The sequence below is a fragment of the Penicillium hordei genome (assembly GCF_028827395.1).
Source record: "Penicillium hordei strain IBT 12815 chromosome Unknown utg000003l_segment0_segment0, whole genome shotgun sequence".
In the NCBI taxonomy this organism is placed as follows: Eukaryota; Fungi; Ascomycota; class Eurotiomycetes; order Eurotiales; family Aspergillaceae; genus Penicillium; species Penicillium hordei.
Window position 1 is genome coordinate 678,858 of NW_026623144.1, and position 22,875 is coordinate 701,732.

The 22,875-nt window shown below is 49.9% G+C and overlaps 8 protein-coding genes across 8 annotated transcripts; 5 read left to right on the forward strand and 3 right to left on the reverse strand.

The window, feature by feature from the left end:
* Positions 1 to 193: 193 nt before the first annotated feature.
* N7537_005501 (chromatin-binding exonuclease XRN1) lies at positions 194 to 4,431 on the forward strand (the record flags this gene model as incomplete). The annotated part of the gene is made up of 3 exons (XM_056896558.1): positions 194 to 1,883; positions 1,939 to 3,994; positions 4,035 to 4,431. The coding sequence occupies 3 exons, from the start codon at positions 194 to 196 to the stop codon at positions 4,429 to 4,431; spliced, it is 4,143 nt and encodes a 1,380-aa protein (XP_056752343.1).
* Positions 4,432 to 4,739: 308 nt separating this feature from the next.
* N7537_005502 (cytochrome P450) lies at positions 4,740 to 6,705 on the reverse strand (the record flags this gene model as incomplete). Its single annotated transcript, XM_056896559.1, has 6 exons — positions 4,740 to 5,239; positions 5,344 to 5,964; positions 6,041 to 6,109; positions 6,185 to 6,269; positions 6,336 to 6,461; positions 6,517 to 6,705. The coding sequence occupies 6 exons, from the start codon at positions 6,703 to 6,705 to the stop codon at positions 4,740 to 4,742; spliced, it is 1,590 nt and encodes a 529-aa protein (XP_056752344.1).
* A 406-nt stretch (positions 6,706 to 7,111) lies between these two features.
* N7537_005503 (snoRNA-binding rRNA-processing protein PWP2) lies at positions 7,112 to 10,084 on the reverse strand (the record flags this gene model as incomplete). The annotated part of the gene is made up of 5 exons (XM_056896560.1): positions 10,055 to 10,084; positions 9,856 to 9,968; positions 9,292 to 9,787; positions 8,989 to 9,236; positions 7,112 to 8,933 (listed from the first exon to the last, which is right to left on the reverse strand). The coding sequence occupies exons 1-5, from the start codon at positions 10,070 to 10,072 to the stop codon at positions 7,112 to 7,114; spliced, it is 2,697 nt and encodes an 898-aa protein (XP_056752345.1). The 5' UTR covers positions 10,073 to 10,084.
* A 356-nt stretch (positions 10,085 to 10,440) lies between these two features.
* On the forward strand, positions 10,441 to 11,949 carry aspC (septin CDC12; the record flags this gene model as incomplete). Its single annotated transcript, XM_056896561.1, has 7 exons — positions 10,441 to 10,482; positions 10,551 to 10,564; positions 10,625 to 10,667; positions 10,727 to 10,889; positions 10,956 to 11,266; positions 11,322 to 11,830; positions 11,880 to 11,949. The coding sequence occupies 7 exons, from the start codon at positions 10,441 to 10,443 to the stop codon at positions 11,947 to 11,949; spliced, it is 1,152 nt and encodes a 383-aa protein (XP_056752346.1).
* A 407-nt stretch (positions 11,950 to 12,356) lies between these two features.
* N7537_005505 (WD40 repeat domain-containing protein) lies at positions 12,357 to 13,679 on the forward strand (the record flags this gene model as incomplete). The annotated part of the gene is made up of 4 exons (XM_056896562.1): positions 12,357 to 12,411; positions 12,485 to 12,826; positions 12,901 to 13,482; positions 13,561 to 13,679. 4 exons carry the CDS (start codon positions 12,357 to 12,359, stop codon positions 13,677 to 13,679), a joined length of 1,098 nt encoding a protein of 365 aa, XP_056752347.1.
* A 653-nt stretch (positions 13,680 to 14,332) lies between these two features.
* On the reverse strand, positions 14,333 to 15,903 carry N7537_005506 (ACT domain-containing protein; the record flags this gene model as incomplete). Its single annotated transcript, XM_056896563.1, has 3 exons — positions 14,333 to 15,338; positions 15,419 to 15,822; positions 15,871 to 15,903. 3 exons carry the CDS (start codon positions 15,901 to 15,903, stop codon positions 14,333 to 14,335), a joined length of 1,443 nt encoding a protein of 480 aa, XP_056752348.1.
* Positions 15,904 to 17,699: 1,796 nt separating this feature from the next.
* On the forward strand, positions 17,700 to 20,129 carry abr1 (multicopper oxidase abr1; the record flags this gene model as incomplete). Its single annotated transcript, XM_056896564.1, has 3 exons — positions 17,700 to 18,032; positions 18,084 to 20,041; positions 20,096 to 20,129. 3 exons carry the CDS (start codon positions 17,700 to 17,702, stop codon positions 20,127 to 20,129), a joined length of 2,325 nt encoding a protein of 774 aa, XP_056752349.1.
* A 534-nt stretch (positions 20,130 to 20,663) lies between these two features.
* Positions 20,664 to 21,820, forward strand: N7537_005508 (uncharacterized protein; the record flags this gene model as incomplete). The annotated part of the gene is made up of 2 exons (XM_056896565.1): positions 20,664 to 20,950; positions 21,040 to 21,820. 2 exons carry the CDS (start codon positions 20,664 to 20,666, stop codon positions 21,818 to 21,820), a joined length of 1,068 nt encoding a protein of 355 aa, XP_056752350.1.
* Between the last annotated feature and the right edge of the window lie 1,055 nt (positions 21,821 to 22,875).

Consider the following 22,875-nt stretch of genomic DNA (forward strand, 5'->3'; position numbering starts at 1 on the left):
ATCTTCCTTTGGGTACCACTTGACTGGCGCAGTATCTTGTCCAAGATTTCTTCATTGGATGATTTCACCTTTCGTCGCAACTCTCCTTCAGTCCTTTACGAGTACCCCTCATACGATCTCTCAACTCTTACGATAAATTACCTGCCGATTCCTTCCTTGACAATATTGTCTTCAATCGAACCCAACCTTCACCATGGGTGTCCCGAAATTCTTCCGCTGGCTGAGTGAGCGGTATCCGTCAATCTCGATGCTGATCGCAGAGAGCCGGATACCCGAATTCGATAGCCTATACCTCGACATGAACGGCATTATTCACAACTGTACGCATAGCGACAGCGATTCCCCAACATTTCGTATGACTGAGGATCAAATGTTCATTGCCATCTTCAATTACATCGAACATCTATTTGGCAAGATCAAGCCCAAGAAGCTGTTCTACATGGCGGTAGACGGTGTTGCCCCTCGCGCTAAGATGAATCAACAACGCGCTCGTCGATTCCGAACGGCTCTGGATGCAGAAAACGCGAAGGAGAAGGCCATCCAGCAGGGCCTGGAGATGCCAAAGGAAGATGCCTTTGACAGCAACTGCATCACCCCGGGTACCGAGTTCATGCAAAAATTGACGAAACAACTCAAATACTTCATCAACAAGAAAATCTCGGAGGATACAGATTGGCAAGGTGTGGAAATTGTGCTTTCTGGCCATGAGGTTCCAGGAGAAGGCGAGCACAAGATTATGGAATACATTCGTTGCTCGAAAGCGCAGCCCGACTATGAATCCAATGTTCGCCACTGTCTTTACGGTCTGGATGCCGATCTGATCATGCTGGGTCTTCTCAGCCATGACCCTCACTTCTGCCTTCTTCGAGAAGAGGTGACCTTTGGTCGCCAAGTATCCAAGAAGCCCAAGGAACTGGAACATCAAAACTTTTATTTGTTGCATCTGAGCGTGGTTCGAGAATATTTGGAATTGGAATTCCAAGAGCTAGAACAAGAAGGTGTTCTGGATTTCCCATTCGATATGGAGCGTGTTATTGATGATTTCATTCTCATGGCCTTTTTCGTTGGCAACGACTTCTTGCCCAACCTTCCAAACTTACATATCAACGAGGGTGCCCTTGCCCTTATGTTCAAGCTCTACAAGGAGGTGCTGCCAAAGATGGGCGGCTACATCAACGAGCAGGGTGTTATCAATGTGCAACGGTTGGGTATGCTCGTGACCGCACTCAGTGCTGTGGAATACCGATTCTTTGAGGCAGAGAACTCTGATGCCCAATGGATCAAGTCAAAGAAAGACTCAAACATTGATTATTCGAACTCGCAACAGAAGAAAGAGCTTACGCTCACTCCTTCTCAAAAGGAGATCCTCAAGACGGTCAAGAAGTACGTTCTGAACCGGCCTGACAAGGCCTCTGAACCTCTTGACCTCCCTCCTACACTTCCAGCTCGTGACCGCACTTTCGTCGAACAGCTGGCGGATGAGCTCCGGTTGTCTTGGTCCTCCCTCGACAATGAGAACGGTGATCGGTTCATGAGGCTCTCCTTGCCTCCGACCCAAGGTGATAGTGATGACGACGAAGAGGATGAGGAGGCATCGATGGCTGTTCAGCGTATTATTCGGAAGTACGAGAAGGCCAAGGTTCAGGAGATGACGGCCGAGGAAGCGCAGAAGGCCGCCCAGGAGAAATATGACGCCAAGTTCCTTGAATGGAAAGATAATTATTATCGGACCAAGTTCGGTTGGGGCCTCGACAACAAGGAAGAGATGAAGAAGTTGGCGCAAAACTACGTGCAAGGATTGCAGTGGGTCTTGTTCTACTATTACCGTGGCATTGCATCGTGGCCCTGGTTCTTCCAGTACCACTACGCCCCTATGATCTCTGGTTAGTAGCGCTGAATCCCTTTTTTGTATTGATTTGATTGCTGACGGTGGAACAGATGTGAATGATGGCCTTGGTGCAGACATGAACTTCAAATTGGGACAGCCTTTCCGGCCGTTCGACCAGCTTATGGGTGTCTTGCCCGACCGCAGCAAGAAGATTGTGCCTACTGCGTATTGGGATCTGATGACCTCGCCTGATTCCCCCATCTACGATTTCTATCCCCGTGATTTCGATCTTGATATGAACGGGAAAAAGATGGAATGGGAAGCCGTTGTCAAGATCCCATTCATCGACGAAAAGCGGCTGTTGGACGCCCTTAAAACGAAAGAAAACCAACTTTCTGCGGATGAAAAAGCAAGGAACGACTTTGGGGCCTGTCTCAAATTCACCTATTCCCCAGAGGTGAACTTCGTTTACCCCTCCTCAATGCCTGGTGTATTCCCCGATCTTCCTAGCTGCCGTTGCATTGAGAACCTCTTCGACCTCCCCGCCATGGATGGTTTAGTGCCCTACGCTGGCTTAATGGATGGCGTACACCTAGGCAAGGCAGCGCTTGCTGGCTTCCCTAGCATCAAGACACTTCCGCACCATGGTCAATTAGGTTTCCATGGCGTCTGTGTGTTCAATCAAGACAGCCGCAATGAGAGTCAGGTTATTACACTCCTCGATCCGGGAAGCCGGTCGAGCATTGAACTGGCTAAGACAAAACTTGGGAAGCGTGTCCACGTGGGCTATCCATTCTTGCAAGAAGCTCTTGTGGTTCGCGTCTCGGACGAATTATTTGATTATGTTCTTCCTGTCGGGGAAGAACACCCTTTGTCTATTCCCCACACCCCTCAGCAAATTGAGCAGTGGAAGAGGAAAGCTAACAAGATCGAAACCATCTACAGCAAGCGCCTAGCAATTATCATTGGCGATGTCGAATCTCTGGTCCACATCCAACTTCTGAAGGGCATGAACAAGACCGACGAAGGAGCCACAATCAAGGAATTCGCTGATATACCCGGCCAAGAGACAGACTATGCTTTACAGGTGGTTGTCGATGATGTGATCAATCCTGATCAACGCTTCATTGAGCGGGAAGCTCTCTCTATCCAAGAAGAGTTCCCAGAGGGTTCTCGTGCCTTCTTCTTGGGTGACTTCAATTACGGAAGACCTGTGTATGTTAGCGGACACGAAGACGGAAAGGTGAATGGACTGGTCGCGGCTGTAAAAGGCCGGGAGCCAGAATTCGGTCGAGAGCGTGTTAGAGTATCTGAGCAACTTTGCCCGTACATGCCTTCGTACGCTGTTGCCCGCAGTCTTCGCCTCAATCCTTTGGTACTGGCTAAGATCACATCTTCCTTTACTGTTGACATCGAAGGCCAACGTGCGAACCTCGGTCTTAACCTGAAGTTCCAGGCAAAACAACAGAAGGTTCTTGGATACTCCCGTCGGGGAGAATCCGGCTGGGAATTCAGCCAGAAGGCAGTGGAACTGATTCAACAGTACATGATCAATTTCCCCGAATTCATTGCTGGCATCCAACGCAACCCTCAAAGCGACCGTTATTCCCCAACTGATTTCTATCCTGAAGAAATTGCCGCCCTCAAGATGAAGGAGATCAAGGATTGGCTCAAATCTATAGAAGCTAAGAACTTCGAGAGGGTGCCCCTCGATGCTGAGCAGCTTGACTCAGATATTGTGATGTTAATTGAGCAGGATGCCGACAATCTCAATGCGTCCCTGCCAGATATGCAACCGAAGAAGGTTCGGGGTGTACCCCGTAGTGCCCTCCTTCGGCCTGCTGATGTCGAGCACCGTCTCGGAAACCAAAGCTTCAAGCTTGGTGATCGGGTTGTGTATGCCCAAGATTCCGGTAAAGTGCCGATCGCTACTCGTGGCACAGTTGTCGGTCTCACCAGAACCTCGCGAGCTCTTCTGCTTGATGTTGTCTTTGATGTGTCGTTTATGAGCGGCACTACACTAGGTGGCCGATGCTCACCATTCCGTGGTCAAACTGTTTTGGCATCTTCCCTCCTCAACATCTCCAACCGACAACTTATTACCAGTTCCCGTGCTACAGCTAGCCAGCAAACCCAGCAGACACAGACTCCTTTGACAGTTGCCGGGTACGGCCCCTATCGGCCCCCACGGACAGGGACAACTGAGGAACGCAACTGCTCCTCCGCCCCTGAGAGGTTCTTTCCGAGGAGCTGTCGCCGGACAGGGCAATGGCGCTGGGCGTGGAGGTCGCGGAGGTCTAGGTCTCAACAACGGACAGCAGACCACTCTCCCCTTCCGTCCCCATGCCAATGGTGGCGGTGTTCCCCGTGGTCCCCGTGGCGGTGGTCGTGGAGGTGCCCGGGGTGGATATGTCGCAATGGACAACGGCGACCCCGGCGAGGGTGTTATCCAAAATAACCCTAACTTCCGTCCGCAGAACTACTCTAAAGTTCCGCCGCCGCAAGGATTGGATCGGGGACGTGGCCGTGGTCGCGGCCGTGGTAATGGATTTCGTGGCAGAGGAGGTCGTGGGCGAGGTGCGCCCCAGCCCACCCCCCAGTAAATGATGGACGTGGCTTTCAAGAGAGAAGACATGATGAAATGATTGGATTTGAACCCTGTATGTATATGGACACTTTAGATATTTGCACCCGGTCTAGCCGTGTACGCCAAGGCAGTGCTTATATCTATTGAAGATGAATGTACGATGGAATTGAAACCAAACTCGATCCTCGTATTTCCCCGTCTGGGATATTTCAGACATAAAGAAGAACCGCAACATGTAGATAAATTGAGTATGACATTGCGCACTGACCTCTGGTAGCCCTAACCAGCAACATTCTCCGAAAGTCTCCAAGTCTCCCCCACTACTCAAAGCCCAATGGGCCTTTTCCGAAACAGCATCTCAGTGGTCATATTCGGAAGAATATGCTCCCCAACTACAAGGTTACGGGGTCTCTTCCCATCCAGATCATGAACAAACTTGAACTCGTAGTCAAGAATAATGCGACTCAAGATCGCCTTCAGAGTATTCGCCGCGAAGAACCGACCAGGACATGCCTGGAGGCCGTACCCGAAATGCATATTAGTGTTGGTGATAGAAACAAAATGGGCGCCAGACAGGGTCTTCTCGGCTTGCATATCCTCGCCAGCACCATTCGGCATGGCATCGGACTTTGCTAGCTCAGGAGTCAGAACAAATCGGTCCCCAGGGTTATGACACCAGCGGAACCCGTCGAAGGTCATTGGGTTTTTGATGAAGGCGGCGTCTTTGCTAATCGGACCGGCAGCGAAACAGACATGTGTTTCTACTGGAAGAACGAGGCCATCATGGAGCGTGATGGGTTCTTTGACGATACGGTGGAAGTTCACTGGACGACGCAGGTAGGTTAGTTTAGAGACACGATATCGAATCACAAACCTGCCTCCGACTCATTATATGGTGCATCCATAGGAAGATATCCGCAATACTCACATTCACCAGGCGGAGCAAAACGTTGAGATTCGCGCAAGAAGCTGTCCAGACGAGACTGCTCCTTGAGCGCCACCTGAGTCGCGTTATACCAGCCATCAGGTAGAGTCCGGCTCATTTCCTCGCGCAGGGGCTCAATGTATTCGGGTCTAGTAACCAAATCAAAGAGACAGTGGCACAAGGCCATCGTGCTTGTGTGCGTAACAGCCAGTGTGACCAAAAGTAGCATGTGATGCGCCAGGGTATCCGGTTCGAGTTCCTCACCCCTTTCCTCACCCAGATCCATCATCCACTGCAAGAAGTCGTCTGGCTTGGTATAATTGGGATCTTTAGCCTGCTGTGCCAGCCTGCGCTCATAAATCATCGGAATAAAGAGGTCTTTCGCGTAGCGCAACTGCTTCTTCATTGTCCGGACGCTGGGGAGGAAGGGCGCTACGATGGGACGGAGGTATTTGGGGACTGGACGGAGGAGGAGAATGGTGATTCCCACGTTCACGGCGTAGTTGCTTGCGACGTTGAGCCATTCTTTGTTTTCGCGGAGGACGTCACCGGCCATCATGCGGGATGTCGAGAGGGCGATTAGTTGGGTGAACATCTCGCATGGGTTGATTCGAATCCAGTTGTCTGTGTTCGGTACGTATCTGTCAGTATCCGAGTCTTCGCCTGCGTGGTCCCACAAAGTAGCGTTCGCATATCACACCTTCACATCCTGGGAGGGCAGTGTCGAATGCTGCTCGTAGCTCATTGATGATACCGGGGACGACATGGCCTGTACGGTTTGATATATATTAATTCTCTAGAATTGCATGAGGTCGGAAATACGAAAAGCAAGTGAGGTCAGTACTTAGACTTGGCGTCAACTTTTTCCGCACGGTCATAGAAGGTAAAAGAGTGTTGATGATGATGTTGGTATATTGACCCAACGCGTTCTGTCAAGTCGTATATCAGCTCCAACCTCTCAACGTAACGTAGCACAGATAAGCTCATGAGATTACTTCATATTGGGCATGTAGAGAACTGAGTTTCGAAGGAGGAAGATGTCTCAGTTCATCCTGATATTTCACTGGCAAGACGATGACTTCTCCATCGCCGGTGAGCAGGCGAAATGGAGTATCCTTGTACTAAAGATTGCGGATATCAATAAGGTGAACGACTGTTTTTCAGTATAGTACACACCTTTTCATACCCTTCACTGATCATCGAAGCAGCTTTGGGATAGTAGATGAATCGATTGATGAAGTCCGGTAGATACGCATTGTACTTGACAGTTGGGATATGTTTCAAACTGGAAACTGATGGTCGTCGAAGGAGATAGAGCACTACAACCAACACCCCAACGAGAGGCCAGAAGGGTAGGCCGGTCATCTTCACGCTGATGATGGAATCTTATTTTTTACAGCGGATGGAGGAAGGTACTTAGATAAATGATTCTCCGGAGGCTTGGATTGTCCGGGATATTGGAACCGGGGAGATTAAGGAAGTTGTTGGGTGGTAAGAAAGAGTAAGAAAAGTAATGAGAGGGTGGCACAGGAGACAGTCGGATAGTATTAGGAAGTAAGACCTTATTTTTTTTTAAAAAAAAGGGCGTTTGCTAAAGGCGAAAAGATGGACAAAGGGTCCGTTTGAGGTCTCAGAGAGCGGAACTTGGAGTATATTATTCACACAAGGCCGGCAAAGACCTCTCTATCTATTTCCCTTTTTTGGTCTTTGCTATATACAAAACGCCTGGCTCAGATGCAAGTAGACATACACGAAGAAAACCCCATAGAAATCATTCAAAGCCAACCCAGTCACCCTCTCCGTCGTCAGCATCGACCATCTGATCATCAGGAACCTCAGCATCCTCGGTTTCCATGGCTAACAAAGCACTGCTAGTCTTCTTGTTTCCAAGAACAGGCTTCGAGAGCAGGTAGTTGAGATCGTAAAGGTTCTTTTCCGTCAACCGCTTCAGATTTTCACGGATGTCATCGACAGCACGCTGGACGGCACGAAGCTCGGTTGCGAATGTACCTGTGTTATCTTTGAAGTAGCGACCATGGCTGCTGAACAAAGACTCGATCCACATGAGGTTGAACTCAAGATGGGGAGTTTCTTCGGCGGCATGTGCGACGAATCGGAGAAGGCGAGGTAAATAGACGGAGGGCACGGACCGAACCACATGGGGAATATCTGACGGAGGGATCGCTTCATATACGACACGAAGTAGCTTTTGTTCGTTCAATCGGAAGGCCATGATAAGAGCTTTGAGGAAGGTATTCTCCTCGTCCACAGTGTCGGATGTGGCGGCTGCCTTGGCAGCGTCTAGTGTGGCAATGATGCTGGATGGTGTGATTGTGATGTCCAGATCATAGGGATCAAAGACGAAGTCAGTATCCAGGCTGTAAACAAGGAGACCTTCGGTAGAGGCGGCACAGAATGCTCGTCCAGTCGGTGCGAAATCCACAGATGTCACGCGGACTTCTGGGCGTGTGGTGCGCGCACCGGCATCACCGCGTCTTGCGCCAGGAAGGGTGCTATCAACCCGATCCTCGTGGTCAGAAGCCTCGCCGGTCTCGTCAATAAGAGCACGGGGACCAGCTTCAGTCATGTCACGACTGCTCAGGAACTCCTGGGTACCATCGATCGAGGTGTTGACGGAGACGGTGAACTTCTTGATCAATGACCCGGTTCCGACATCATACAAGCAGATATACTTGCTGTTGCCACCGGCCAGAATGCAGCTACCATCTGCGCTGTATGTGATTCGGTTGAAAGACTTGGTGCCTGCAGCATTGGCAGCAGTACGGCGGTCGGCCACTCGGCGTCCTCCAGAGACGTCACGGCGACCGTCAACACCTCCTTGTTGCACAGCATCCTCAACGGACCAGAAGGAAAGCTGACCGTCTAGGGTGGATGCAGCGACTTGTTGCCCATCTGGGCGGAACGCCACACTGAGAATGTCTGACATAAGCTGGAGAGGTTCACTGGTCTGTGACCGGCCGAAGATGCTCCAGATGCGAACTGTGTGATCCCAACTTCCACTGACAAGGTGGTTGCCATCGGCAGCGAAAGCAAGACTGGAAACCGGACCCTCGTGGCCGGAGAGCTGATCAAGCAATTGACCAGTCTGCACTGACCAGACGTGAATGTCGAAAGAGTCCGGTGAACCGGCACAGATCACTTCTCCACTGGGATCCACGGCCAACGAGGAGAATGACAGACGGGATGGCGCTGTGAATGTTCGGAAGTTACGGTAGCGAATGAGATCCCAGGCACGGATAGAACCGTCCAAAGATGCCGTGAACAACACACTTCCCTTCTTCGCAAATTGACATGCGGTCACTCCACTGGTGTGTTCCGTAAAAGTGACAATGCAGAAGCCTGATTTGACATCCCAAACCTTGATTTTACCGTCATCGGCAGCCGTGACAATTCTCTGACCATCCGGTGAATATGCGAGGGCGTTCATAGAATCAAGGTGACCTTGTTGTTTGAGGATATATGACTCGGACTGCCATTCCCACACCAGCAACTGACCATGCTTAGAGGATCCGAATGCTAGCCACTCGCCTGATTTGTTGATTGTCACAACATCGATATTGCTCTGAGAGACACTAGAGGGGGAGATGTTAGCCACTGTGGAAGGGAGGGTGTCACAAACTAACGTACCTCAATTGATGGATCATATTGAACTCTGGTAGGTCGTAGAGCCCGAATAGACCGTTTGAAAACCCTACCACCAGGAGGTTTGTTGGCGCATGGAACGCAGCACAGTTGACCTTGGCGTCATTCTGCATGAAGAAATCCTTTTTGACGATCCTCCATCGGGCATCGGAAATGTCCTCCATAGTTTCCTCGTCTTTTTTCGTGACATACTCCCAGCGGAAGAGTGCACCATCTTGGCTGACAGTGTAAATCTATGGATAAAAATTAGTAAGGTATTTCCAGAACCAATTTCCAGGAAGCACCTACCACTTCTTGTGTCGCATTGAAATAGGCAGCCACCACACCCTGTCTGTGTCCCGCCAAAGTGGTCGGCTCGAAACCTTCTTCTGGATCCATGCTCCATACTCGCGCCGTCAAATCCTTGGCGGCAGTGAGCAAGAAGCGCGAATCGCTGGACCATTCGACACTTTCGATGTTGTCAAAGTGGGCAGCAAGATCCCTGTGTAGAACGAAGGGTGCAAATTCAATCTCGCCATTGGTTTCGGTGCCGGGGGTAGAGGGTGTCTGCCAGATTTGCAGGCGTCTTCCGACGCCGACAGCGAAATGTCGGCCGGACGGGGAGAATTTGAGAGCGGACACTCGTCCTTTGAATGAAAAGTGGTGAATGGCGATGCGCCGTTGGAAATTGGTCAAAATTGCGCGACCATTTTCATCCACGGTCAACAGAAGATTACCCTTGGGCGAAAGATCGAGGCGGTCGATGTTTGTACGGTGCGAAAAAGGCAGGGTATAAGAAGTATTTCTATACAATTAATTGTGAGCGCACTGGTTTCCAAACCACAAAACGAAGAAACACCAGGCGACACATACTGTACCAGATCAAAGACCGAGACTCGATTGCCTACTGGCGAAAGCAAGCATGTGCCATCGGGAGTAAAGAGAAGATTTCCTTTGCGATATACCGTCCCCAAAAGGTTGGAGAACTAAAATTGAGGGTGTTAGTATGAAACTTAATAATCAAGGCTTGCTTGTAATTGCATGCGATCAACAATCCACGCTTAGTACATACCTTGAAGTCTGTCTTCATTTTGGCTGTCGGCGATCTCAAAGATCAAAAAATTAGAGATAATTCCACCAGCTACTGTGATAAGAGCCTTCGGATCATCCATGCCCCGATTCCGATCCCAATCAGGACTAGTCCCCCAGACTAAACCCAGATAGGCAAGGCGAGTGTATACTCCAGAAAACGAAAGGAGATTCAGGGGGAAGCAGCGACGGGCAGTTCGAGAGACATCCGATTTTACATTCGTTCCTCCTTTTCCCTTTTTTTCTCCTCAGGAGTCGACCTGTCATCTCTTCTCAATTCTGGTATTCTACACCAGGGCCCTCTTCTTCATCTTCTTTTTTTGTGTTGATTCCCAATTGTTTTTAATTCCCCCCCCCCTATAACCCACCATGTCGACCTCAGAGACCGCCACGCCGATTGGCATTGCCAACGTAAGCTATTCGGAACGCCGGCATCTCCCTTATGATATCTTGAAGCTAACCCGCCATTTTTGATATAGCTCCCCAACCAGCGGTGTGTACCTTTGAATGATTACGGTGGATACGAGGAAAGATTCTAATCAAGCTTGTATAGTCACAAGATTGTCGCGAAGCGGGGTGCAGCCTTCACTATTATGGTGTGTTCCACAGGAGGAAAATGCTCCGCGCATGCTGATGCTAACGGTGCTTCGATCAGGTTGCCGGAGAGTCGGGATTGGGAAAGACGACCTTCATCAACACCCTTTTCTCCACCACCATTAAGAACTATGCCGATCACAAGCGCCGCCACCAGAAGCAGGTCGACCGAACTGTGGAGATTGAGATTACCAAGGCTGAGCTCGAAGAGAAGTTCTTCAAAGGTGCGACCCAGATACTCTCGTGTTGGGGGAGGGGTTTCGACGGCTAATGAGTTATCGATTTTCTAGTCCGCCTCACCGTTATTGATACCCCTGGCTTCGGAGACTACGTGAACAACCGTGATTCATGGCAACCCATTATCGAGTTCCTGGATGACCAGCACGAGTCGTACATGCTCCAGGAGCAGCAGCCCCGCCGAACCGACAAGATCGACATGCGTGTGCACGCCTGTCTGTACTTCATCCGCCCCACCGGACACACCTTGAAGCCTCTCGATATCGAGGTGATGAAGCGCCTGAGCTCCCGTGTCAACCTGATCCCTGTTGTTGCCAAGGCCGATACCCTGAGCCACGCGGATCTAGTGCGCTACAAGGATAGAGTGAGTGGAATGAGTGCACGAGGAGAGTCGAGAATCCGGACTAACAGGTGATCAGATCCGCGCTGTGATCGAGGCCCAGGGCATCAAGATTTACTCCCCGCCCGTCGAGGAGGACGACGAGCACGCTGCTTCCCACGCCCGCAGCCTTATGGCCGCCATGCCTTTCGCCGTCATCGGTTCCGAGAAGGATGTCAAAGCCAACGATGGTCGTGTTGTCAAGGGTCGTCAGTACGCTTGGGGTGTCGCCGAGGTGGAGAACGAGGACCACTGCGACTTCAAGAAGCTCCGCTCGATCCTGATCCGCACCCACATGCTCGACCTTATTCACACCACGGAAGAATCGCACTACGAGGCCTACCGTGCCCAGCAGATGGAGACCCGCAAGTTTGGCGAGGCCCGGCCACGCAAACTCGACAACCCCAAGTTCAAGGAGGAAGAAGAGACTCTGCGCAAGCGCTTCACCGAGCAGGTCAAGGTCGAGGAGCAACGTTTCCGCCAGTGGGAGCAGAAGCTCATCTCAGAGCGCGACCGCCTCAACAAGGATCTGGAGGCTACCCATGCAGCGTATGTTCCGGACTATTGTTTATGTGGATACATTGCTAATCGATCACAGTATCAAATCCCTCGAGCAGGAGATCGAGGGTCTACAGGGTTCCAGCACCCGCAGCCACGGACGTCGTTAGGATGTTGCAATTTTACCGGGAGTCGACCCGGATCGTTCAAAAGGGGAGTAGTCGAACCATGCTCTTGTTTTTTCTTCTCTTTTGAGTACCCTATGTCTTGCCGTTCGCGCTTGGAAGCACCTTTGTCTGAGTGCTTGGTTCGTTTTGTTTGTTATATCCATTTACCGCTGGTAGCTAGCGATGGTGTGTCTACAACCTTGATAATAACTTCTTCTGTATTCCGTATGAAATACAGAATTAATTCTTGCGAACTCAATAGATTCAAAGTAAAGTACAGAGTAGTAATTTCTAGCTTTTTTCCCCCACTCTTGACTGTTCTCTAAGTGGGACTTAGAAGTTGAAGCTCCGAGCTCCATCCCGCATTCTCTAAACTCCGCCAATTCCTTCTCTCCACCAACTCAACGGCCATGCCCCGGACAATATTCCCAACCAGACATATCCATACCCTTAAAACACACAATGGTAAGCTTTGGACATACCCAGAAGCCGTTCAACTCCTAATCCCCTCCAAAACCCAAGCGCTAACACCTTCCAGGCCCCGTCAACGCGGTAACCTTCTCAAGCTCCGGCGGCACCTACATCCTCACAGGTTCCTCAGACCGAGCAGTCCACCTTTCGCGCGCAGTTCCAAACAACTCCAACAGCCCGACCACAGCCGAGACCATAACCCCTATCCAAAAATACGAAGCGCATGGCTACTCCGTCCTGGACATCGCCGTCGCAGCCGACAATGCGCGCTTCGCCAGCGTAGGAGGCGATCGCCAAGTCTTCCTCTGGGATGTCGAGCAAGGCATCACGACCAAACGATGGTCAGGCCACAACAGCCGAGTCGAAGCCGTGCAATTTGCCGGCGATGGTGACTCCGTCGTAGTAACCGGTAACCTCCCCCCCCCCCCCCCCCCCTTTCCCACCTGGCATCCAGAACTAACATTACTTTCTCTCTTCTTCCAGGCAGCGCAGATACAACGATCAACCTCTGGGATACCCGGTCTTCAAGTTACAAACCCATCCAAACCCTCACTGAAGCAACCGACACCGTCTCAACACTACACGTACACATGGGATCCTATTCAATAGCAAGCGGCAGCTACGACGGCCACGCACGGATCTATGACGTGCGAACAGGAAAAACTACTGTCGACGTGCTCGCGCATCCCGTGACGAGCGTGCGCTGCTCGAGCGACGGGAATGCGCTGTTGGTTTCAACGTTGGACGGGTATATCCGCTTACTGGACCGGATGGATGGCAAGGTTCTTAATGCGTTTTCGGGGGAGAAGACGGTTGCGGGTGGTATTGGGAAACCGCGGCATTCGTATCGGAATTCGGAGCTGCGGGTGCGTTCCGTTTTTGCGATGGGGGATGCGGTTGTGCTGAGTGGGAGTGAGGAGGGGACGGGTGGGGCTGCGGCGTTTGCTTGGGATGTTGTTAAGGGGGAGGTTATTGCTGCTGCGCCTGTTGGGGAGAATGTTAAGGCTGTTAGTTGTGTGGCGTGGAATGAGGGTGTTGGGGATTGGGCTGCTGGGTGTTCTGATGGTAAGTACTATGTTGTATGGTGCTTTTTTGGGGAGGTTGGGGTACCTGTGCTGACTGTTGTTATTAAGGTACTGTCAGGGTCTATGGATGAATTTGGGTCATTTGTTCTGGATGTCTTAGACAAGGTCTCGGACATGGACTATCATGACGGGGTGACGTCCTCCTCTCGTGCCGACATCCAATGTCGCAGTTCTTGAACTACTACACGCCACATTATGCTACCTACCGAAACAAGGAGAATGGAATCCGGTATGGACTAGCCAAGTCTATAGCGATCTTGCTGCCCTCTCACAATTTCCGTTCAACCTGAGACTTTTAAGGGTTGACTATGGACATGTCTTAATTGCAATCTGGGGAATACGGCTATTTTGGACAAGGCTAGGGGAGAAGTTAGGTAAACCTACAGACCAGCGGATATTTACGTCGGTGCAAGTTTTCGCCCTAGAGCTAGGAGCATTGGACCTGTATATATGCCCAACACTGTTATATTAATAATGAGACACGAAATTAATTTGATAATCATCTTGCCTTTTTCTGTTTTGTGTCTTGTGTGTCTTCTTGAAAAATATTAGATAAAAATTGTGGATGGCGGCGCTGCTCTAGGTATATATATCCACAAACTGACAACTATTGATATTTTATAACAAAATCTCAGATTGACATATAAGTAACATACCCATAGTAATAGAAAACTCGACCAAGTCATGACCCATAAAGTAATATTATTCATACAAATATAAAAGCAAACAAACTTTTGCTTCCTCAGACGCCACATCAACACATGCACACATCAAAACATAAGTCATATCAAGGCGCTAGTCACTATGAAATCACCACAAAACCCCCACACTCAATGTCGATGCTGCGGACTATCCGGCGGAGTCCGCGACTCAAACCCAAACCCATCAAGCCTAGGCGACTGCATCTTCTCCTCCTCAAGCGCATCAATAGCCCTCCTAAGCTCATCCTCACCAACAATAATCGTGCCCGCACGAGCAGTACTCAAGAAGCTAATCTCAACCGCGTCGGCAACATCCACATCAGGTTGTAGATGATGCGTCGAGTGCGGCAAGGGCTGCAATGCATGAGAGGGGGCGGAGGTGGATGATTTATCGATAGAGAGTGCCGCAAGACGAGTCCCGAAAGAATCAAATAGTCCAGGTACGGAGCCGACGATGCTGCTGGACCCATTGCTGATGGAACCAGCACGCGACGAGACTGGGACTGCAGCTGCGGCTGCGAGACGGCCTGCGACGCCGCAGACGATGCCGGATGCTTCGAGGGGCAGGTCGCGGAGATCTAGGGTGATTGGGACTAGATGGTCTTCCTTTGAGCCGAGGAGAAGACCGGAGCCATCTTCGTAGACGCGTGTTCCTCCTGAAGAGATAGATTGGCGGGCGAAGCGGGGGAGGAGACGCTTTTCTAGCAGGAGGGAGGCTGCTGGGTCGAGTGCTGCGAGGGTTAGCGATAGGAAGCGGGGTTCGTCGACGAGGAGGACTGTGGTTAGGGCGTCGCGGAGGATGGACATTGATGATTCTTGGCTGTGGTATTCATGGTGGGCTGCGCACTGGACTAGACGGAGGGAGTCGTCTACGGAAGGGGTGATTTGGTGTTTTCGGAGGTTGTTGAAGGTGCGGGTTTGGAGTTCGCCTAGGGTTGAGGGCGGCGGTGTTCCCGGTGGGACGAGGTCGCTAAGTCTTCTTTCGATTGTTGGGCTCAGCGGGTTTGTGATGAAGGCTGCTGAGGCGTTGTTGAATTGGAAGCCTCTTTTTTCTAGCGCGGATATCACGCTTGCTTTGCTTTGTTTGGGGACTACGATGTAGTCGGAGAAGTAGGTTGAGATGAAGAAGATGGAGCTTTGGGAAGGTTAGTATGTATGTTTAAATATATATATATATAGATATATATATAGGTGAGGTATTGGGAGGTCACATACATGCCTGCCAGGGCAAGTGGACTGGTTAATTCCAAGACTCGTTTGCCGGCCTCGAGGCCTTCGCCGAGGACTTGCATGGCGATATAGTCATTTTCACTCACGATCAGACGGGATCGGAGTGAGTCATCCAATTGGTCGAGTTGGTCCATGACCGGGACGAAGTATTTATCGACCAGACGTCTAGGACACATGACAGAGACTTCTACTGGAGTGATAGAGACGTTCATGAATGCAGGTGGTTTAAACGCCGAGTCATACTCGGAAGTGTTTTCGAAATCATCAAATGAAGCATCATCTTTCTCATCTTCCAGTGGTGGAATTTCATCAAAAATGAGTCTTAGAACCGACTTTAAAAAGTACGGGTACAGCTCCAATGGGATGTGTACCAGTACCACACATTCCTCCTAATTATTGGATTAGCAGGTAGTAGACAAGTAGCATGGATGACTCACTAGGAAGTGCACTTGTGCATCGATGAGAGTCATTGATTGATCCATATCATGAGTTATTTAGCCTTGGAGCAAGCGAGAAGATGTAGTAGATGTGCCTTTTTGAGGATTTGGTGAATCAAGGTCCTATTACGCCATTGAGGCTCGATGATGCTATTTGGAGCAAGGAAGCGCCATCAACATATGTCGTCAGTGGCAGTGAAGATTTGCATGGATGTTTTAAAGTATATTAAAATCTTAGGATTCTTAAGATTCTGGAGAGAGAAGGAAAAAAAAGAAAAAAAAAGAAGTTTGAAAAAGAAGTCCAAGTGGGCAACCCCTCTCTTCTTACTCCCAACTTTTCCCCCCTCATAATTTTCTCGCACTTATCTTCAACTAAAACAAATGACTTAACTAAATCTCTTCATTTTTTTTTGGGACTCCACAGCTTATCAGACACAGTTCTTCTTTTAATCTCGCACGGACACGCACCTTGTTCCTGGGCCCTTTTTGTGGGGGGGCCTTAGCTCTCTTTTTACGCCGATGCTTTCCGAGCGGACTGCTATCACATCGTCACATAGATCATCTGTCGATCCCATGGGATCATATATACATATAAGGGAAAGACATACAGGGTAGTTGATTCGTCTGATTCTAGGAAAACATCTCCAGATTGCAAATCTCCCGCTTTTCTGGGGATAATTGTCTAAGTGGCTTGTTATTCAAGATTCAAGATAACGACCCTGGACCCTATGACCTGATGCACTGGCCTCTTACAAGGCTATAGGGGTGTTCTTTTTTTTCCTTTTGCCGCTGTAGCAGCCCTGGAGAGGCGACGAAAGAGATTTCAGTGCAACGTCAGCGTGGCCCGATTGGGAATACCCGTGTCTGAGCCTTATCGGGTTGCACCAAGGGACGGAAATTAATTTTTATATAAGGGAAATTAGTGGTGATTTACGAGACCTTGTTGATCCTGTGGACTTTATACATATTCACCTAGACTTTGTTTACTTTGTATACCTTCTATCTTTATATCGGAAATCATGTTGGACTTAGGGTTGTCTGGCTCCCCTAGTTAGTCAACTAGTTAGTTATTTCCGATAACCTAAACCGACGAGCTAACGCGTACAATTGATATTAGAAGTTGAAGACAAAACCTGATATCACTGATTCCTTCGAGTTTATATAACTCGCTAAAGATGCTTATATCGTCGATCATCCTGATACTCCACAATCTATTAGAACTATCAAAGATGTCAATGTCGTATAACAGTTCGATTCAATAATAGAACTGAAGTCTATACCTATGTTTATTGCAAACGAGGTCCGTCGACTCGAATATGATTCGGTATGTACCCCTTGCGCGCCGGTTCAGGAACCACCCCCGAGCTAGGTGAATTATCTACATTCCGCCCTTCCGAGCCCAGAGCATTCTTGAACAAACAAAAACAAAGGGAACGGAAAGGTCGCGCTCGATATTGCTCTACTATGCGCTTTATTATCCCAGTCCTTGAATTCATGAATGAAGGCACGGCCTGTGCCACATCCGCGAGCGTGGAAATGGGATCCGATCCAGGCAACATACTCAGGCCCCTGCAGATCGACAGGACTGTTTTTTTTTTGTATCGTTGTTAAAGAGGCTCGCTTTCCATGTTCTATGTTTCTTCCTTTCGACATCTAGCACAGCGGCCGACCTGCGCCCATTTCGACAACCACGTTTTTCACCTTGTGTTTCTTTCTTTCTTTCTTTCTCTTTTTTTTTTTTGCTTTCTAGTTAACCCAACCTCGAATACTTGGAGGATTTGACTATCCTTTTGATTCGGCCGTTTTTCACTCTTTTGAATACTGCCAATATGGCCAAGTTAAGTTTGTTTGCGCTGGCCACTTGGGTTGGTCTAGCCGCAGCCAAGGACGTCTACCTCAATTGGAATCTCACTTGGGTAAATGCTGGCCCGGATGGGTATGAGCGCCCGATCATTGGTATCAATGGCCAATGGCCCTGCCCACAGATTGACGTGACCGTGGGCGACCAACTGATCGTCGATGTCTACAACGGTCTTGGAAACGAGTCCACGGCTATCCACTGGCATGGCATGCACCAGCAGGGCAGTGGTGTTATGGATGGCGCGGTTGGAGTCACCCAGTGCCCACTTCCTCCCGGCTCGCAAATGCAATATCATTTCGATGTAGGTAGAACCCCGGGCCAGAAATATGAACATGTTCTAATTACAGCATAGGTCAACGAAGCCGGAACATACTGGTATCACTCACACAACGCGGGCCAGTTTCCCGATGGATTGCGTGGTGTTTTGGTTGTCCACGACCCTAACCCTCCTTTCCACTACGATGAGGAGTTCACACTCACCCTGAGCGACTGGTACCATCAGGAGATGCCGGACTTGCTCAGTGGGCCCGTGGTGGCTCAAGGCAAAGAGCCCTTCCCCGACTCGGCATTGATCAACGATTCAACCAACACTAAGATCAAGGTGCTGCCGAACAAAACGTATCTTGTTCGCATTGTCTGCATTGGAAACTGGCCCGGCCACTTCTGGGTGATTGATGGCCACGAGATGACTGTTGTGGAGGTTGACGGCGTCTATACCGACCCCTACCCTGCTGGCGACAAGTTCCTGCGCGTTGCAACTGGCCAGCGTATGAGTGTCTTAATTAAGACCAAGGCTGACACTAGTAAGAACTTTGCTATCTGGGATACTATGGATGTCAACATGCTGTTTTTCTTCGAAAACCGCACCATGCCGGAAAACTACAACCCCAATGCCACCGCCTGGTTGGTGTACGACGAGGCCAAGCCCCTGCCCGAGCCTCCCGTCTTCGGCGAGATCGACTTCAATGAGGACTTTGTGGATGATGTCACATTAGTACCAGCAGACCACAAGCCCTTGCTCGAGCCCGTGGACCACCAGATCATTCTGGAGACCGGCGGCGCGCTGGTGGACGGTGTTCCTCGCTTCACTGTCAACAATAAGACCTATATCGCCCCGAAGGTGCCGTCTCTATACACTGCCAACACTGTCGGTACCGAATTTTCTTCAAACCCCGACGTATACGGCCAAGTAAACCCCTTCATCCTGAAGCACAACGAGATCGTCGAAATTGTCATCAACAACCACCACAACAACCTGCACCCATGGCACTTGCACGGTCACCAGTTCCAGGTTCTGCAGCGCACCCCAGTCGATGGTGGCTACTACTCGGGCCTGTCGAGCAACGTCTCCGCGACCCCGATCAGACGCGACACTATCATGGTCCAGAACCACGGTCACACCGTCATCCGCTTCAAGGCCGATAACCCAGGTGTTTGGATGCTGCACTGCCACGTCGAGTGGCACGTCGAAGTTGGTCTGATGGCCACCATCATCGAAGCCCCCGAGACCTTCGCGAACACCGTGCACGCTCCCCCGAAGAGCCACTACGACGCCTGCGCAGCCTACCCCCAGCCCGTTAGTGGCAATGCCGCTGGCAACGAGGGTCTTGACTTGACCGGACTTAACACTACAGCTACCGTCGGCGGCCACGGCGCTCTGTATACCAACAAGAAGGGGACCAAGGATTCCACTGCTGCGCAACCGTCTCAACAACCGTCTCAACAACCGTCACAAGCAGCGGTGCCGAAGCCCTCCACCAAGCCGTCCGCACCTGAGCCACAAACCGAGGCTCCTAAACCCTCCACCAAGCCGTCCGCACCTGAGCCACAAACCGAGGCTCCTAAACCCTCCACCAAGCCGTCCGCACCTGAGCCACAAACCGAGGCTCCTAAACCCTCCACCAAGCCGTCCGCACCTGAGCCACAAACCGAGGCTCCTAAGCCCTCCACCAAGCCGTCCGCGCCTGAGCCACAAACCGAGGCTCCGAAGCCCTCCACCAAGCCGTCCGCACCTGAGCCACAAACCGAGGCTCCGAAGCCCTCCACCACGCCGTCCGCACCTGAGCCACAAACCGACTCCCCGAACTACTATTACGAGGAGTCGCCGACGGCACCCAACTCTAACGGCGAGGGTTACTGGCCAGCCCCTCACACGGACGAGACGACCATCTCTATCGACAATCCTGACAAGCCGCACGATCATCACCTCACTATCCACGAGGAGACGATCAAGAGCCCGTGGGCGAACCAGAATACCAATACCGGCTATGTTATCGACGACGGCAAAATATACCAGATCAAAGACTCTGAGTGAGTATACGAAAAATAAGCTCAAATATGCTCATCGGCTAAGTTTTTTTCTAGTCCTAATGTTATTTTGGATGAGTTCAAGGATTGAGAGTAGTGTATGAATATCTGTGATTTGATATAGCAATTTTATGGAGGTTATAAAGTGCTTGTATATTAGTTTTCTTTGACTTCCCATTGACATTACAGCAAGTGATAATATCAATTCCTGTTTTGATTACTGTTTTTTCCCCGTGCATATGAATGACCTGCACAACATAATATGTAGATGTATCTTTCAACTTCCAAGGTTCCTATCATGGATGCCATAGTCTTTTGACAAACCTTGGAATATCTTGAACTCAACCTTAACTACGATATACAGGTAGAAATTGGGTGAGATTGTATTTCCTGTCCCGGTAATACCCGTAAACTATGCCCTGGTGCACCACGTACCTGGGAATAACAGCTCCGTTGCCTAATCGGGTAGGAGTCGAATTATCACATCCTGACGACCTCACCTACCAGCCATACACAAAGATACATACACACACACTGTTCCTCCCAACAAAATGAACCCCCCGTACTATTAACCCCAACCTTACAAGCATTTCCTCATACAACCATTCAACCCAAAACCGTCAAAATGGCAACCCATCTATTCTGCTGCACCACCATCCAACCCACCAAATTCCCAAATCCCGAACACGAGCAAACCTTCACCGAATTCACAAAATGGGCCCTCACCATAATCAGCAGTCTAACAGGATCCACTAAGCCCTCCGAAGCGAGCGTCTGCATCCAGCTCGTGCGCCAAGTCACCAACGGACCGATAGAGTCTATTCGATACTTCGTCGCAAGTGACAAGCACGGGGGGTTCGAAGAAGTCTCTGAAGATGGGATCGCGGATGCGAATTTTATGAAGATTAATGAGTGAGTTATTACATCAATCTACACGGATACATTTATCGTCCCCTCCCAGGGTTCTCCATACTCCTACCCTTATTGATCAATTTCAACAGGACAAAAACCTTTCAATGCACCCAACACAACCGAGTCTTTGACCTTAACCTCTACGAGCCAAGTACGGGGAGCTCACGTCATTGGCGAGCTAGTATCGCAAAACCGCTTAAGCAGCTGGAGAATGCAATCAAGCATAAGATATCTGGTTCAGGGTCTGGATCTGGATCTGGATCTGGATTTGGATCTGGGTCTGGGTCAAGGTCAATGTCCGGGTCAAGACCAGTGATTGGATCAACGGGGGCCGGGGTTGGATATAGAGCTACCTCGGGTTACGGATACGGATCCGGGATGGGATACGGTTCTGCATGGGGAGCTAGTCTGGGATCTGGCTGTGGACCGAACTGGGGAACTGGGAGTTCGACGCTTTTCGATAAGCATGTGCCGTCTTCCACTACTGTTGAGACTGGGTCCAGTGAATTTGATAGTTACGGAGAAATCCAAGTCCAAGTGCAAGATCAGAGCCAAGAGGCTGGGATACCCCAGCCTGTCGATGGAACTGAAGATACCAACGAGGATGGCGACGATGACCAGTCTGTGCCGACTTTGCCTACGTTCGACACTCAGGTAACTGGGGATGACAACGCAGGGTCGTATTCGCCCCCTGAGAGTCAGGTCACTTCCCATGAAGATGTGAGTCAGAGTTACTTGGATACTGAGGACTATGGATATTATTATTTTGGCGGGCCTTCGGATGACTATGATAGCTATTACTATGATGGAGGGAACAATAACTCGACGTATGATCAGGATTGTGGAGACTGTGGAGGTTATGACGATTGAATACCTATGACTTGGTCTGCTGATGTTTTGCTATATCGCTTCTCTTTAGCTCTCCCTATAACGAAATTTCCGTTGTCTTTGTCAGAGGTAGAGACGGAAAAGCTTGTGATGAAACGAATTTTCAAAGAGATGATACACTGAGTAGGTACATAGTATCTTTGCCTCATTCCGGCATATAGATCTAGAAGATGAGTCGCCTAGGGTTGGTTTCCAGCTAATAGGCCCACCATCTAGCAAAGCCTATATGGTGATAGATCCCACAAAGAATACAACTATATTCGGTTTGCGTTCTAATCCTACGTGGATGTATCAACCGGGCGTATCTGTCCACATTACCCTCCCATGCAGCCATTCTGTGGCATATACATACAAGCCTTGTTTAGTGTACTGCTTATGGCCAGGCCTCATGGATTGTCTCCACTCTCCACATGGACCCTACGGAAAGTCTCAGGTACCTGGCAGAAGGCTCAATTTCAAGTTTTATTCGCGCACGCTATCGCTGTGTTGAATTAGTCTGACGATCGAAACCAGCCCTACAGGTTACCCGGTGCCCTGTATTTGAGGGAGGGACTCTGAACTAAAGACGGCAGCCATAAAACCTTGTACTCCGTATGGAACATCCGAATCTCTCAGTTGTACTAGTAGTAGTGGTCTTGGTATTGGACTCTGCGTACTAGTATATACCAATGTACTAGTCTGGATATGAAATCTTACTCTTTCTCATCGAGGGGGTTGGTTCCATCCAGGTAAATCTCATTTCAAGGATCAGCTGAAAAGTTCTGGATTGTGGCGCACGTTCTGGCTTTATTTCGAAGTGCATCGCGGTACGGTCCTCAGAAGCTGTATGGGCGGGTGAGCGGTAATTTGAAATTGACGAGATGGTTAGCAATTTAGTATCAGGGTTTTGCATGCTTCTAAAGTCGTAAAACAATTGTCTACATAGACTATATTCGTATAGCCTAGTATAAGTAAATATATATTATCGTATCCGTATCTTACACGGGTATGTATTATAAATTCAGGGCTGTCTCAATGTGGTCGTCAAGAGTGTTCTC